The sequence below is a fragment of the Chelonia mydas genome, chromosome 4, assembly GCF_015237465.2.
Source record: "Chelonia mydas isolate rCheMyd1 chromosome 4, rCheMyd1.pri.v2, whole genome shotgun sequence".
NCBI lineage: Eukaryota > Metazoa > Chordata > Testudines > Cheloniidae > Chelonia > Chelonia mydas.
The window spans coordinates 11,870,944-11,887,933 of record NC_057852.1 but is presented as its reverse complement, the minus strand read 5'-3'; the positions used below and the strand labels follow the sequence as shown (position 1 = coordinate 11,887,933).

At 46.3% G+C, this 16,990-nt stretch overlaps 1 protein-coding gene across 6 annotated transcripts in view; it reads left to right on the top strand.

Moving 5' to 3' along the window:
• PRAG1 (PEAK1 related, kinase-activating pseudokinase 1) overlaps positions 1 to 16,990 on the top strand; it is a 79,503-nt gene that overhangs the window by 52,943 nt on the left and 9,570 nt on the right. For all 6 annotated transcript variants that reach the window (XM_043545275.1, XM_007062842.4, XM_043545274.1 and 3 more), the window contains one exon: positions 11,099 to 11,256. In XM_043545275.1, coding sequence (XP_043401210.1) covers positions 11,099 to 11,256 — 158 coding nt within the window. The remainder of the gene's footprint in view (positions 1 to 11,098; positions 11,257 to 16,990) is intronic.

Here is a 16,990-nt window from a genome sequence, read left to right as displayed (position 1 = left end):
AGGGCTGGATTAAAATGGCTGAAGGGCCAGATGGGCCCCTGGGCTGTAGTTTGCCCACCCCTGCTGTATACGCTTGTAGCTAGGATCATTGTAGTTTGTGGTATGGACTAAGCGTCAGCAGTGCCTAAGATATAATTAATAATAGAACTCAGTAAAAAAAGAACTGTTAAAGTTGATGGTGTTCCTTTGAAATCAAACCCCAGATATGAGACAACTTGTTTGACTTTGAATGCTGGCCGTGTGTTTTAACAGTAGAGTTCCATTATTGTTATTCCTAGTTACAATAGGCTAGGTTAAGCATACATAACCAATGAGACCTCTGGATTTTATGGCGTTTTCTTGCCCGTTTAACCCAGTTTTAATGTGGTTGTCAGGTTTGTGCTTCAGTTTTATTTTGTAATCATCAAATTGGAGATGTTTCCTAAAATGTTGAGGCATCTTATAGTGACTCTCAGATTAAGTAACTGTCATGAAAAGTGTATTGACCAGTAGCAGTGTCTGCATGTAACTTGAATTCAGTTGTTTGCAAATGGAAAAATAAAATGATTCCCTGGCTTTATAGATTACACATGTATAGCTCTTGCAATTCTGAACTGTCAAGCAGTTATGTTAAGTGTATGAAACAACAGCACTATACAATGTAACCATCCAGCCCCTTCTTCCCAGCTTGGAGGCTTTGTATTATGCTGAACAGATGGGCCTTTGCAGTTCAGTTCTGCTTTACACAGCAGAGCGCTGCAGACAGCACTAAAAAATTAGCCTTTCGGGGATGGTGGACGGTATTTCTTATGTACAGCACCTAAAGCTATGACCCTTTTAAAAATTGAGCCCCAGCATCACAATGCAGTCTGTCAGAAGAAAGGAACAGCAGCAGAATGGTATGGCCCTATTTAGGCAAAATGAACAAACCAGAAGGGAGCATTGCACTCCATTATGGAGAGCTAACGGTCTTTCCAGAGTCGAGGCAGCGATTAGGTTTCTGTTTAAACCACTGTTTGGATTCCTCTTTTGATTTCAGTCTGGGATTTCATGTGCTTGTTTCTGCCAGAGGATTATTTTTTAAATCTGTGATTTATCAGACAGGTCCTTTGGGGAAGATTACTTCTTTGGAAATGAAGGCTATACGCTTCTTTTTTTCCCTTCAAGTTTCCCATTTTTTTTTTTTTTGCCACTTTAAAAAGTAGTGTGGCTTGAAATTGCTAATTGTTGGCCTTATTGGCGACTGGTGGTTTTTGCATCTTTTGGAAAGCATACTGGTTTAATTTGTGCAATATTTCTAGGTTTTGCAAGTGTCGTAGATCTTCATGCTCCGGACACTTGGTGTGCCCCCTATCTTCTTCCATGCTACAATAAATCCCTTCCAAACGGAAGGAAAGTGCAGTGCAAGTTGTTGTACCTTTTTTGCTGTGTGTGTGTGTGTGTGTGTGTGTGTGTGTTTGTGTGTATTTATGTAGAAGGAGAGCATTTAGGACTAAACTATAAATACTTTAAAACTCGCACCTCCCATTCCTGAGAGTTGCGATTGGCTCCCTTTTGTCTCCAAGGGTATGTCTGCACAGCAGCAGGGGGCGTGCTTCCCAGCGCGGGTAGACCAAGAGGCAGTAACTCTGCTAGTGCTAGTGGCCTAAAGTAGCAGTTTGCTGTGGCAGAACAAGCAACGACTCATAGAATCATAGACTATCAGGGTTGGAAGGGACCTCAGGAGGTCATCTAGTCCCACCCCCTGCTCAAAGCAGGACCAATCCCCAATCTTTGCCCCAGATCCCTAAATGGCCCCCTCAAGGATTGAACTCACAACCCTGGGTTTAGCAGGCCAATGCTCAAACCACTGAGCTATCCCTCCCCCCAACTCGATCTAGCTGTCTGACTACATGCTCACCCAGCCCCCTTGGTATGTACGCAGGTGGTAGCCTGAGCCATCACCCATGCCGCAGTGGCCACACTGCGATTTTCAGCATGCTCGCTCTTGTAGAGCAGTGCATGTCTGTCTGCCTGCTCTGGGAAGCAGGCCCCCAGCTGCTGTGCAGGCATACCCCATAACTGCAGACAGCCCTGTATTCAGGTGTGCTCATGTCTCTTGACATTTGCACAGGGGCTTGCATTCTGGGCTACATTTGTGGCACTGCAATCTCAGAAGAAAATAGATTGCAAAATTCTTTGCCTTATCTCTTGTGGGTTGATGGATTTTTAGTGGGTTGCACACCTTGACAGAAACGGAAGGCAGCCGCTGCAGCAGCTAAGGGGGTGGAGGTTAATAAGTATGACTGTTTCAAGGTGGACAAACATGCACCAGCACAATGCTCCCTTTCATGTAATAATTGCACCACGGCTGCGCTGGTGGAATAGTGCTGGCTAATTTATTCGGGCTGTTTCTTCTCTTTTGTTGTGTACAGCTCATTTCCCCCCCCCCCCCCCTTTTCAAGAGAATGCCTTGCAAAAATATCAACCAGTTTTCTCCCCTGGGATTTTGTTTGTTTGTTTTTTCTTACTTTCTGTTTCTTCCTGTGTTATTTATCAACATTGTCTTGATCACTCTAGGTCCAATCTTTAAAGCAGCTATTTAAGAAAAAGTCCTGCAAAATCCCCTTTGGGGTAAAGTAAATGTCCACAAGTTGAAGAAACAGAGACTAAAAAGGATTTCTCTCTTAATATTATGAAATGTGTCCGTCTCTCATGTTAACATTGCAGGCCACTAACTGAGGCCTTCTCTATATTCAAAGCTGCACCTGTTTCAGTAAAGGTGGGTTCTGAAACCAAATTAATTAAACCAGTGCAAAACCCCTAGGAAATACCTATGTTGCAGCTGGGAAGTGTGATTCCCAGCGCTGGTAGACAGACTTGTGATAGCTCAGCTCATGTGCTAAAAACAGCAGGGTGGACATGGCAGCTTAGGCAAAGCCCCAAGCTCAGACCCGGGGCTTGGAATTAGGCAGCTCACCTTACCCACCATTGGAGCCGCAACGTCCACACGTGCTTCCCAAGATACACAAAGCAAGGAACCCAGGCAGGCCCATTGTATCTGGCTGCGACACTCTTACAGAAGGACTATTGGGACTCAGAGAAACCATCCTCAAACCACTGACCACCCAAAGGGCCAGCTTCCTCCAGGGCACAACCGACTTCCTCCACAAACTCCACAACATTAACAGCCAAGAACACCATCCTTGCCATCATGGATGTCACTTCTCTGTACATCCCTCACAGCGACAGCATTGTTGCCTGACTCTAATATTTACAGGACAATGGACAATTATCTTTGAAAACTCATGGCGATCGGGGGAAGTCCCGGACGACTGGAAAAAGGCTAGTGTAGTGCCCATCTTTAAAAAAGGGAAGAAGGAGGGTCTGGGGAACTACAGGCCAGTCAGCCTCACCTCAGTCCCTGGAAAAATCATGGAGTAGGTCCTCAAGGAATCAATTCTGAAGCACTTAGAGGAGAGGAAAGTGATCAGGAACAGTCAGCATGGATTCATCAAGGTCAAGTCATGCCTGACTAATCTAATTGCCTTCTGTGATGAGAAAACTGGCTTTGTGGATGAGGGGAAAGCAGTGGAAGTGATGTTCCTTGACTTTAGCAAAGCTTTTGACACGGTCTCCCACAATATTCTTGCCAGCAAGTTAAAGTAGTATGGGCTGGATGAATGGACTATAAGGTGGATAGAAAGTTGGCTAGATTGTCGGGCTCAACGGGTAGTGATCAATGGCTCCATGTCTAGTTGGCAGCCGGTATCAAGTGGAGTGCCCCAGGGGTCGGTCCTCAGGCCGGTTTTGTTCAATATCTTCATAAATGATCTGGAGGATGGTGTGGATTGCACCCTCAGCAAGTTTGCAGATGACACTAAACTGGGAGGAGAGGTAGATAGGATACAGAGGGCCCTAGACAAATTAGAGGATTGGGCCAAAAGAAATCTGATGAAGTTCAACAAGGACAAGTGCAGAGTCCTGCACTTAGGATGGAAGAATCCCATGCACCGCTACAGACTAGGGACCGAATGGCTCGGCAGCAGTTCTGCAGAAAAGGACCTAGGGGTTACAGTTGACGAGAAGCTGGATATGAGTCAACAGTGTGCCCTTGTTGCCAAGAAGGCCAATGGCATTTTGGGATGTATATGTAGGGGCATTGCCAGCAGATCGAGGGACGTGATCGTTCCCCTCTACTCGACATTGGTGAGGCCTCATCTGGAGTACTGTGTCCAGTTTTGGGCCCCACACTACAAGAAGGATGTGGAAAAATTGGAAAGAGTCCAGCAGAGGGCAACAAAAATGATTAGGGGACTGGAACACATGACTTATGAGGAGAGGCTGAGGGAACTGGGATTGTTTAGTCTGCGGAAGAAAAGAATGAGGGGGCATTTGGTAGCTGCTTTCAACTACCTGAAAGGGGGTTCCAAAGAGGATGGATCTAGACTGTTCTCAGTTGTAGCTGATGACAGAACAAGGAGTAATGGTCTCAAGTTGCAGTGGGGGAGGTTTAGGTTGGATATTAGGAAAAACTTTTTCACTAGGAGGGTGGTGAAACACTGGAATGCGTTACCTAGGGAGGTTGTGGAATCTCCTTCCTTAGATATTTTTAAGGTCAGGCTTGACAAAGCCCTGGCTGGGATGATTTCAATGGGGATTGGTCCTGCTTTGAGCAGGGGATTGGACTAGATGACCTCCTGAGGTCCCTTCCAACCCCGATATTCTATGATTCTATGGACAACCCTCTGAGATGCACCCCAAACACACCAAGAAATCTGTTACCTACGGCCAGGCATGCAGATACCACAGAACATGCTCCAAGGAGAGAGTCCGGGATACACACCTTAACACACACAAAATCACCTTCACCAAACAAGGACATTCCACCGGGGAAGTAAATCACATCATGGAATGGGCCTCTCAAATACCCCGAAAGAATCTGGTTCAATACGGAAATAAAACCTCATCCGACCACACACCCCTAGTTGTCACCTACCACTCCACCCTGGAACGCATACAGGGTATCATCAAACAGCTACAGCCCATTTTCAGTGGGGGACCCCATCCTGAAAGAAATCTTTCCTGAACCCCCTTTTCTGGCCTCAAACAACCCTCCAGCCTTTCCAAGCTCATCAGAAGCAAGCTCCGCATCTAGGGGTGCTGGAAAAATGTGTACAGTGGGGGTGCTGAGAGCCACTGACCCAAACTGTAAACCCTGTATATTATGGAAACCCCTTCAAGCCGGGGGGGTGCCGCAGCTCCCCAGCACCCCTAGTTCCAGCAACTAAATCACAGACCAGTTTCCAATGCAAACTGGAAATGAGGTGGAAATTTTCAAGTGAAGGTAATTAGCCGTTGGAGCAGTTTGCCCAGGGAAATGGTGTTCTCCCTCCTTGGGAGTCTAAAATGAAGATGGGTATCTTTGTCCAAGTTCTGCTCATTGAGGGCTAGACCCACAAAGGGAGCTGAGGTCTGTGTTGCAGAACAGCATTTAGGCACCCTGCCATGGAATGGAATCCAGAAGCCCAAGTTGGGGGGCGGTCATGCTCCCGGCACAATGCACAGGGAGAGTCTGGCACCTGATAATGGGGTCCCCAAAAGCCAGCAAGCTGAGCAGGGAGTTGCCTAAGCCAGGCAATGGGAGATGCCCAGGAGAGGGATGTGGCCTCAGCCCCGCCCCTCGAAAGGAGTTTGAGCCTCGGTCGGAGGCAGGCACGCGTCTCTGTCTGGGGTTCACAGCGATGAACCCATAGCCCTGACAGGAGGCGCCATGCCTCAGCCCTTTCTCCCAATAAAAAGGGAAAATAAGAAGAGGCAGCGCCCGCGTACCCTTTAGCCCTGTGGCTGGCGCTCTTGGCCCGGGAGGCGGCGGCTTGGGGTTAGCTGCAGGGGTTTGATCCCTCGTTTCCCAGCTCCCAGGAGAGCGCCCTGACCCTGGGCTATGGCTCTCTTCGTCTGTCCCGTCGGAACTCTTCTACTGCGGATAAAGAAATAGCCATTGGAGCGGGTCCTTGAACGTAGGTCTCTCGCCTCCCCAGTGAGTGCCACAACTAATGGGCGACAGCCATGCTCTCCCTTCCCCCGGCTCGCTGAGTCGCTCTTTCTGCACCGTGGAACGATTTCAGCGAGAGAGATTGAAAGGCACCCGCCCCGGAATGCCTCGGGGCACACTCCTGAGAGGTGGGCGATGTGGCGGGGGGGTGGAATTGCTCAACCGGGGGGCGAAAAGTTGTAAACGAGGGACGGGGGCGGGGGGGAGACAGTACCACTTTCTCCTCCATTTTGTACGAGGCCTGAACTGCTGGCTGCTCTCGGAGCACTCCTGCCGGAGCAGCTCCACCGGTAGGATAGATGGGGAGACACCTCATTTGAGGATCCCGCTGGGGCTTAGGGTGAGAGAGGTGCATGGGTATCAGGACCAAGACAGTTGTGCACGTGCCCTGTGGCAGATTTTTGGTACTGCAGGGATTTTATTGGCAGAAGCTTAGGCACCTGCAGGATTAGGGAGCAGCTGAACTGGGGGTTTGAAGACCTGAGTTTTGGATTTAGGTGCTGAACGTCTCAGTTACGCGCCTAAATCACTTTTTGTAAATCCGATCTAGCCCTGAGTGACCTTCTGTGGGCTGTGCTATGGTGAGACTCACTAGATGGTCGTAACTGTTCCTTCTGTGGGGACTAACCATTGTCGGCTTCTTTTTCCTTCGGTGGGAATAGCATCCAGGGAACAGCAACAGGCACCCTTGTGGTTGTGTGTGTGTGTGTGTCATGAACATATCCTAAAAGAGCAGGGAGCGTTCAGACCAGTTCAATTAGGCAAAGCTTCATTAACTTCAATGGAAATTGTATCTGAGTGAAGGGATTTGGCCCTATGTTTTTCTGCAAATAGTCTGTATAATCCTTCATTATTTGGCTCTGACCCTATTGGCCTGGTGAGCTGTTCTTCGGACCCTGGTTACGGAAGAGGGGGATGTGGAGCAGAGACATCTAGATCATATTGGAGATTATTCACTGCCCTAGCAGTCACATCTGAGACTGAGCTGCATGCCATGTGGGAAGCAGCAATTTCTATTTCAGTTTTCTGCCTATTCAGGAAGTGCATTTTACATAAGTCACTGAGGTACTGGGAGGAAATAGAAAGCTCTCTGTACATCTGACTTCACCGCAATGCTGGGTTGTGCGAATGCAACTGCCTTTGCAACAGGATCACTCCGTTCCAAAATGGTGGCTCAGAACACTCTGTTGTGTCACTGTAGTGTGTTGAAGGAATAGGTGTGGCTGTCTGCAAGGACATTGGACCCTGCTGAGCAAAGTTTGATCTCATAATCTCAGATTCTGTACCAGGATGGTAAGACACCTATGCATATTTTGGTTTTGTTGACTGAAAAAAAAAAAAATCAAAGGAAGGATTTTAAATAGCTTTGTTTTCAAATTTATTTTTAAAAGCATGATTGTGTTACAATAAGACATTTATTTATCTTCTATACAAATTAAGAAATTAAGTCTAATCTTACACTTTAAACATTTTTTCCTTTGGATCTTTTCCAAAATATCACTTAGACTTCTGGTGCTTTTATTGATTAAAATAACGTCTTGATTCACGGGTGTGCATGCCTGTGTGCATGAGTGTCTGAGTATCATGTTGTTGACAGAAACGCCCAGCTAAGTTTTAGTAGTTATGGGGAGGGGGTATTTTACAATGAATGTAAAAATACACATATTGTGTGTGTGGATATTTTTACGTGTTTTATTGTAAATTAACTTAAATTTGTAAGTGTAATTTTTAATTGTGAATTATAAGGTACCCCTGAAGTTTCATTAATTGTCTAGAAGCAGCCTGCTGCATTGACAAACTGTATGTGCCCCATTCATCTTGGACATATGGCCATTGTCTTTAGAGGAATTATGCCCAGGGTGAACTCAGCCCTTAACTTCCCCTTAATATTTTTAGATCAGGCATGCTCCTACAAAACGAGAAGTCTGACAACGGTTTCTTCCTGTGCTTTTCTTCAATTTTCCTGTCAGCATAGCTAGAAGAAGACTGTATTAAGCATTCCCTCTCTCCCTCTCCTTCTCTAAAAAGCATGAAAAAATTAGACAGCTTACAGCATTTGTTGTGCTCAGTTTTTCTAAAGAAAAAGTAATCATATAGAAAACAGTCCCTGCATTCCCTCCGAGTGCCTCATTGGTGCAATGCAGAAGAGAAATTCTGTGTGACTGGTCTGTTTCAGGATGGTAGGAAAACATCTGTTTGTTTTTTGTTGTGGGTTTCTTAATAGCTATTCAGCTTTCCCAGTAGGAAAGGTAAAGACTATTTAGGGGTTTTTAACTCATCAGGCAGCAGGCACCATGGAAATCAATTCTCCTTTTGTAAATGACTTGTTATCCTATTTTGATTTTAAGAAATATTCTATTTTATCAAACAATTACATTTTAATTTCATTTGACAATTACTTACAAATAATCTAACCTTCACCAGTCTGTCAGGATACAGTCAGAAATTATGAACGGTAAGAGAGCCGGATGCATTTGCACCATTGTAAAATGAGCAACTTTCAGGTCTGTTCTATTATTTGCCAGGGGAAAAAATGTAGAAAAGGCATGGGTGTTGCTTGTCTTAAACGAAAGTTAATAGGTAATAGTTTGTGCCTTACTTCAAATTATTCATCTAAACTATAACGTTGGTATACTGTAAACAACGCTTCTATGTTTCTAGATAAAAATGTGCCTAGAAAATAATGGAACTTACTTGAAAATACTTTTTTTAAGTCTTCATCTTTTTCATGCTTTTATTTTCTGTGCATTATTTCCTTTGTCTCAAAATAGGTGAGAAGACTCTGCTTCCTGCTAAGTAGTATCAGTACAAAGGCTGCTTTCAGTGCCAGACCCAAGAGCCAGCTCCAGTTAGGGAGATATGGAATCAGTAACAGATAGTGTTTTAGCTCAGTGCCTCAGTTTCCCCATTTGTAGAATGGGGTTAGTGATACTCGCCTCCTTTGTAAAGTACTTTGAGATCTGCCAGGTTTAAGATCCAGACTCCTGCCATCTGCTCTGTCCATACAATACTTGAACTCTGAGTGTGGACTGACACTGACCCTAGAGACACTGCCAGGGCTTAGTCAGCCGTGATGCAATGTGGTCGAGGAGCCCAGACTCGGTTTTAGCAGGTGAAAGGGGCAGCAGACTAGAGCGAGGGAGCTGTTTGTTGTTCAGTGCGTTGGTTTCTGAGTGCTGGAGCACAGCGTGTGTAGGCGTTGGTTCATGCCATGTTCACTCCCTGCACTGACCTGCTGGCACAGGGAGGTTCTTGTGCCAGAGCTGGGAAGCTGGAAGCTTTCCCTGTAGCGCTGTGTTGACAATGAAAGGTTTGCCATGTCAGAGTGTCGGCACTGAAAGGATTTTGACACCAGCTTCCAGGACTGGGGTGGAGATTTTATTGACAGTGAGTGGGTTTTGATATAACTCTTTTTTTTTTTTTTTTTTATTTACAAAGTCCACTATGCCTTGATGTGTGTACCGCTACCCGTGGGCTGTGAGCCTGTAAATCTTTCCATTTTGCCGTGCAAAGCTACAAGTTATTCATCTAAACTATAACGTTGGTATACTGTAAACAGCGCTTCTATGACATTCCAGGGTGCAGACCAGTGAGGTGTTGTCGGCCCTGTCCTACAACTTGGGGTGCCCCACAATGCTTTGCTGCTGTAACTCCCACCTGGGTCATTCACAGACAGCCTGCAGGTCACACCCTGACCCCAGCAGCTTGTTAACAAACACCAACCACACTCTGGCTTCCAGCAGCCTTTGGTGACTACTTACAGGGAGACCCCGACACATTTCCAGTCCTGGGTTTTCTGCCCAAAACATGTGTTCTGCACTGTCCAGCCCTCTCCTGGACAATCCAGATATATTGGGTCCCTTGCCCCTCTGTGGGGATCAATATAGGACAGCCTGCTACCTTAAATGGAATTACCCAAATAATTCCTGACACTAGGTTGGTTTTAATTAAAGAATAAAACAAGTTTACTTAACTAAAAGGAGACAGGTTTTAAGTGAGTACAAGTATAAGGCATTGCAATCAGAAATGGTTACAAGAGAAATCAAGAGAAGCAGCTTTCTAATCTTAAACTAGACTTGGTTCAAAGTGAAATTCTTGCAAATTCCCAGTAACATTGCTGACCAAGTTTGAGGTCACAATCCCCTCCCAAAGTCTAACAGCTGTTTCTTTCCTTTTCTTAGGTGAAAAGGAGAGAGATGGATAGGGAGAGAGAACTGGGGGTGGTTTTGCCCCTCACTTTTATAGTCCAATCACCCTTTGAGATGCTTTTTCCTGCGGGTTACCCCTAGATAAAGTTCATTCCCGCTGTGAGGTTGGAGTCAAGGAGTTTGATGGTGAAAGAGGTTTCATGCTGTTGTTTGCTAAAATGTAGATTTGCCTTGTCTCCCCCTTGCTGGCTCAAGGACCTTGTTTATTACATATATGTAAATGGAGGTAAACACACATTCCTTTGTTTAAGACCTGCTTGACCAGTTCTGCCTAATCAGGGCTGCATGGATTTGAACATGGGCTACCAATAACCATTCAGGGGAATTCATAACTTTACATATAATGTTGCCACATACATTTCATCATATTATTGACCAGTGAATTATTAGTTTTCAAGTGATCCCTCACAAGACCTATTTTGCACAAAGATTATTACAATAGCGTGTAGGGTGTGAATACAGGGGTTGCATTTCGTCACACAAGGGCAATAACAAAATGAGGTTTTTTTCCAATATGCACGAGGGCCCATGTTAGCCAGGTGTACCCCCTGGATCCAGGACCTTCCACACCTGGGCCTTGTGCCTGCAGGCCAGCTCTGACCTCCTCCCCGGCAGTGTGGTCGTGCTGGAGAGACCCTCCCCTAAGAGAGATCCCCACCGCAGGAGAAGCGTGTCTGTTCTGTATTGGGTAGCTAATACATGTGGAGTGTGCGTGTGTAGGTGCCCAAGTATGTCTTCTACAGTAATGAACAGGACAACCCTGCCTCCCTGGTTTTACTTCCTGGTTCTACTGCAGGGCTGATGTTTGTCTGCGAACGGTGCAGCGATGCGTCTTCCCCAGACAAGCAATGATTCCGTTTGTTGTTTAACTTTCTAGGCACGCTTTGAAAATGAACAAGAGTAGCTCTGAGCTGGAGAAGGTTAGCAATGGCTCTGCAGAGAGCCTCGGCCCACCTTTCCAAGGGATCCACGTCAGCTTCGTGGCTGGCTCCACAGAAAGCCTCAACTCTGACACAAGGACTGCCAGTGATGGAGGTAATTAAACCTTGCTCCGTTTTGTGTGTGTGTGTGTGTGTGTGTGTGTGTGTGTGTAGGGCTCATGGAAGGGGCTACCCACAGCCCAAAAGCTGAGATCCCTTGTTTGTGCAGTATATGGACCATAGAACAAGTACACCATCGGCAACACAAGCTTCCCCTGCACTGGTCTCAGACTGTATAGCTCAGCCCTGACCTGGAGGAAACAGCTCTAGAGAGGAGTTGAGCTTCCATACCTATGTGGGACTCAGTGCTGCTCCTACTGTAGTCAGCGGCAATGCTTCAGTTGATGTCAGTGAAAGCAGGCTCTGGCCTGTGCCCCCTCTGCTGAGCCTGCTGGCAAGGATGACCGAGCTTCTTGTGATGGTCGGAGAGGAAGGCCACCTGCTGTCTTCACAGTCCCGGACCACCAGGCAGCCATTACACTCTGTCACAAAAGACTAGTGCTGGGTTTGAAGCTGGTGATCTCAGGTGAAAGAGGATGTGTCCTGTTACCAGCTTCTGAGCTGTCCAATTCTCCTAACTCTTACTGATTCTCTCTGGACAACTTGGGCTGAGTCAGAGCAGCAGACTTTCTGTAATCTATTTGGCCAATGCCAAAATCGTTCTTCCTGCTGTTTTTCTTAGACTCAAGACCAGCCAATCCCACACCTCCTCCCAGGACAATCTATAGACGTGCTGGACATGCTGCAGGATCAAAGATACAGAGGGTCGTTCGTCTTTGACATGTGATTTCTTCAGTGGGTTGCAGGGGTGACAGAGTACCTCCTGTAGCTCTACTAAAGGACACCAAATGTACCGAGAGGGAAAGGGGTTAGCACAACATGGCGCGCACAAGTATTTCTTGAAGGAGGGGGGAAGTGCCCTCTTTCATTAGTTTGGATTTTCTTTGAAAAGCAGATATTCTACCAAGTCATTTTTCCCCTAAGTATATTTAACTTAGACATGTACTGACACATTACACAGTCCAGCAACTATTTCCTTTGCAAATCGCCATCTTCATATAATGGAAGTTCTGCCTCTCCAGAAGCAACAATTTATAGCGATAAAATTCAGACCTAGTTGTCTGGAAATGACATTTTTCCAGTCCTAGCTCAGAATTTAAGAGGGAGAGTGTGCCAGGAAATTATAAAAGAGAAAAATCATATTACATGTCAGACTTGTGCTCTCTCAACCTATAGCTGTCAGATGTGAACAGAAGGGGAAAGTGGTTTCCTTGTTCTCTCCAGTGACACAAGGAATTTTAATTTTCTTAAGAAATTTAAAATAAATGTTTGAGATTTTTTTTTTTTTTTTTTGGCTAATGTAAATGAGGAGCAGAACTCATTGGCCAGAGCAGGAATAATCAAGATCCAGTTGATTTCCAGGCACGCTTCACCAAAAATTCAGTGGCAAGATCCATGCATTCTGCAGTGGTCTGGTGCAATCTGTTGGAGGCTCTGCCCTAGCTTCAGATAAATTAAAAGAATGAGGCACTGATTAAAGAACATTTTGAAGTGGACAGTCCAGTCAGTGCAGTATACTCTGTGCCAGGCACTGGATAGTAAATTTGATTTATTTTACCCTGCCTGTGCACGTTGAATTTTCAGTGTGTGGTTGAATTTTGCACTAGAGACTATTAGGGAAGTAGTCACGGGAAAGCTGGAGATGGTGGTGGTTAGGCCGTGCCCAGATGGACCCTTACAGCATGTGGGAGAGGTCTAAGGCAGTCTACGGTTGTGGACTCAGCATGTTGTTTGGATGTTAAAATACTTTACAGTGAAATAGAAAACCATGTGGACATTGAAATGTGCATCATTAGCTTTCAAAGTTGACAGCTCCCTTTATGGTGAATGGGGCAGGTCACGTCTCTCAGAACTCTGATTTTCGGCTGTATGCAGACTCAGGCAGACCTAACTGCACTGGTTTACTCTATTTGAAGGATTTCTTTGCAATCAGAAGGGCAAGAAACCTAGGGCCAGATTTCTGGGTGCGGCCGAGCTTTGTCCAACACAGGACCCAACAGGGTGAGGCAAAGGTGGCTTTAAGCAGGTTCTGGCTCCCCGGATTATTGGGCTAGTTGCGTTCCCAGCCAGCCCCTGGCTCAGTTTAGTACAGCCTCAGGCCTGATCTACCTTACTTATATTGTAAGCTCTCCAGGGCAGGGACTATCTTTTCATTACTTGTTTGTCCAGAACCTTGCACTGGTCAAGGCTTCTAGGCAATACTGCCACATAACTAATAAGTGATTATAGTAATCTAAACTACATTCAGCTGCAACAGCACCCATGAGACCATCTAGCAGCCAAGATTAGCTGGAGGGCAGCATAGATTCCAGGGCCAGAAAGGCCTGTTGTGATCATCTAGTCTGACATCCTGTATAACACAGGCCAGAGAACTTCCCCAGAATAATGCCTCCTGCACTGGCCATGCCTGCATGCTGCGGGCTGCAAGAAAGGCTGTGTAGTCATTCTTGCAGCATACACCAGCTGGGGGTATTCCCCGGTGGCCAGGCAGAGCAATGAATCAGACCCTCTCTTCTGTTTTTTTTAATGCACGCTTGAACTCTGGAGCACAAATGTATTAGAAGGAGTGGGCTCTGCAGTGAATTCTGCAGCAATAGGATAGCCAAGTGTGCATAATGCAGGTAGGCCCTGTGCTTACCTTCCTAGATCTCCGCCAATAGCTCATCAGCCTGATTCACAACGCCCAGACCACCAGTGAAAGGAGGATGCCAGCAGGGTGGTGATTCCTGCCCTAAAGAAGTGATCTGGGTAGCTGGTGACACAAACGCTCCCTGGTAGGGAAACCTTTTCCTGCATTTCACAAAGGAAGTGAATGGGAAGCCTTCTCTTTCTGAAGTTTGCTTTCCCATACACACATGAGCATGTAAGTCAACATGCCTCATGTTGGTTAGCCATTTTAAAATCATCAGTACAGAAATCAGAGTAGCAGCCGTGTTACAAATAAATTTGTTAGTCTCTAAGGTGCCACAAGTACTCCTTTTCTTTTTGACAATACAGAAATGGATTTTCCTCCAGAAAAGTGGTGGCCTATTTGTACTCCATCCGGAGAATCCAGAAAGCTGCTGGATTTACAGTCCTGGTGAATGAATGTTCACATTGCCCCATCAATGTGCCTTCACTGGGATCTAGCTGCACGATCTCTAGGGTTGCAATGATGGTTCACGCTCTGTGGCCGTTCAACCTTCGGCTTCTTGGCTAAATTGGCCAATGGGATTACCAGTGAGTACTTATGGTGGGGGATGCACCTGCGAAGTAGACAACCGGGACTGCTAAATTTACTTCAAACAGGACACGGAAAGGCTCTCAAAGATAACAGCACTGTTGCTAGCTGCAGTTGAATCAGCAACTTACAGGTAAAAGGTGCTCTCTCTCATTACCAGTCTCCTGTGTCATCCAGTTGTATGAATTTCTGTTTCTAGAAAAAGGCCTTCATGAATATGTGGCCAGTGTTTCACTTTGATAATCTGCAAATGATCTGTTAATGTCAGCACTGGAACCCAGGAACCAAGTTCAAAGAGGAAACAGGTTTTACTGCTGCCTTGCTCGCAATGAGCAAAACTCTGCCATGAGGTTTCACAGATCTGGCTCTGTGTACACACATGGTAGAGGGCTATGCAGTTTAGGAAGTTTTTAACTTAGTATTAAATTATTTCAAAATATTTATATTGTCAGTACAGATATTTATTCTCCTAATTTCCCATGACACTTTAATATTCAGATATCCTGTGCCATAATTTTTCATCTTGTCTAAACGATAATTATTACTCTTACATTTTTTGGCTGTGATCAAACACTTTTCCCTTTTTCCCCCATGACAAACGACCAGCCTTACTCCTGGCCAGTTTTAACGAGATAGGACAACTTTCATAAAGTACAGCTGACTGAAACGAGCCGTGTGCCAAGAGCCACAATCTGGTGCGCGCCCATGGCTCAGCTGAGGCATGCGGACAGAACTCCATTCGTAAAGCAAATAGGTTTGAGACTTTGCGGAGTGAGTCAGTGGAGGACTTTGCAGCAGGGTGGAGTCAGCTGAATCCTGTGCCTCCCCTCCAGGCTTGTCCTGTGTGGGGCAAGCTGTGGAGTTCGGTGTGTCACCTCTTTCGCGCCACTCTGACAATGCTTAATCTACAGTGCAGTGCTGTGGGGAACATGAGTCAGGCTCTCCTTTCTTCTGCCTTGCCTAGCCTGTTTAATTGCTGAGTTACTGTGGCGTAAAAACTAAACCGGCTTTGTTTGAATAGTTGTTGCCGAACAAGTATCCTTCAGTATTTCATTCTGAACTCCTCACAAGTGACTTCACAGTTTAGCTATTTCCCATAGACCAGCTTTACTACTGTTTGGCAGCTCGCACAGGGAAAAGTGCCACAGTGTTTCTTCAAACTACCATCGAATATCAGCCTCTTCCTTCCAAACACCCTGACTAAATCCGATTCAGTCACTTACACTGTAGATATCCCATTATGCATGATTTGCAATAATTAATTAATTGGCAACGTGCATTGGATTTGGGTGTAATCATATTGTTCACATCTGCGTTTCAAAGCCAGCTATCTTGTAGGACTTCCTGAGGTTTTAAAAACATCACGAGTCATTGTAACCACAGCGGGTTAAGAAATGCCTTAAGGTACAGCTACAGTGCAAAAAAAAAAACCATGGCAGCGAGTCTCAGAGTGTGGGTCAGCTAACTCGGGCCCGTGGGGCTTCTGCTATGGGAATAAACACAGGAGTGCAGACGTTCCTGCTCAGGCTGGAGCCCGGGCTTTGAGTCTCACTGCTGTGAGGTTGTGTGGTGTGTGGTTTGGGGTTTTTTTTTCCGCAGTGTCGATGTCCCATTAGTGCCCCAGGGAGAGTTCCGAGAGCACCTATGCCCACCACAACAAAGTCCATGGGAGGGGTCTCAGGCAGAGATAATCACTACACTGTTCCCTACCTCCACCCCGCATGGTCCCACTGAAAGGGGCTATGTCCACCTCCCACAGAAAGGCCCTAGGGTCCTGTGGGAAGCCAGGCTTGGAGGTTCTGTGTCTCTGCACCAGGCCTCCTGCCCACCCCAGGTTCCGTAGCAGTGCAGCTCATGTGGTGCCAGGCTACCAGGGCCTCCCTGTGGTGCGGGGAAAGAGCCCTATGGGAAAGATGATAAAGCTTCAGGCTGTATTATCCTCTGAGTAACTTCCCGGGGGCAGGGCGGGGCTTGCATGGCTTCCAGCGAGCCCACTCCTCCTCCAGCCCCTCCTGTCTCCACCCTCTTCCCCCAGCTTAGACCCCTGACTAAGGGGCAAGAAATGCCGCTGCATAGACAGCCGAGCCCCCTTTGCAGGCAAAGGGAAGGAGAGCTGCACATGGAAGGTTTCCTCCATGCAGAGGCAACGGGGTATGAGCTGGGGATCTCTGTGGGACGTCAGAGGGGACCAGATGCCTGTAACGCAAACACAGAGAGAAAATACTGTTTCAAATCAATTAAATTAACCCTTCCTGACAGCAGTCTTTGGTTCCCATTTCTCAGGAGGGGGAAAAAGGCATGCAGATAAGGGAAAAAATACATCAATGGAGGCTGCTGTGCTTTGCGCCCCTGTGCTTTTCTCTGGGGTTTCTAATGACAATATATAGTGACCCCTTCAAATGATGCTTAAGTGTTGTTGGGGCTGTTTTAACCTGACGTTCAAGAAACCTGAGAAACGGTCTCCACAAGGTACGTAATTACGATTTAACTCGCCGGCTTGCAACAAAGA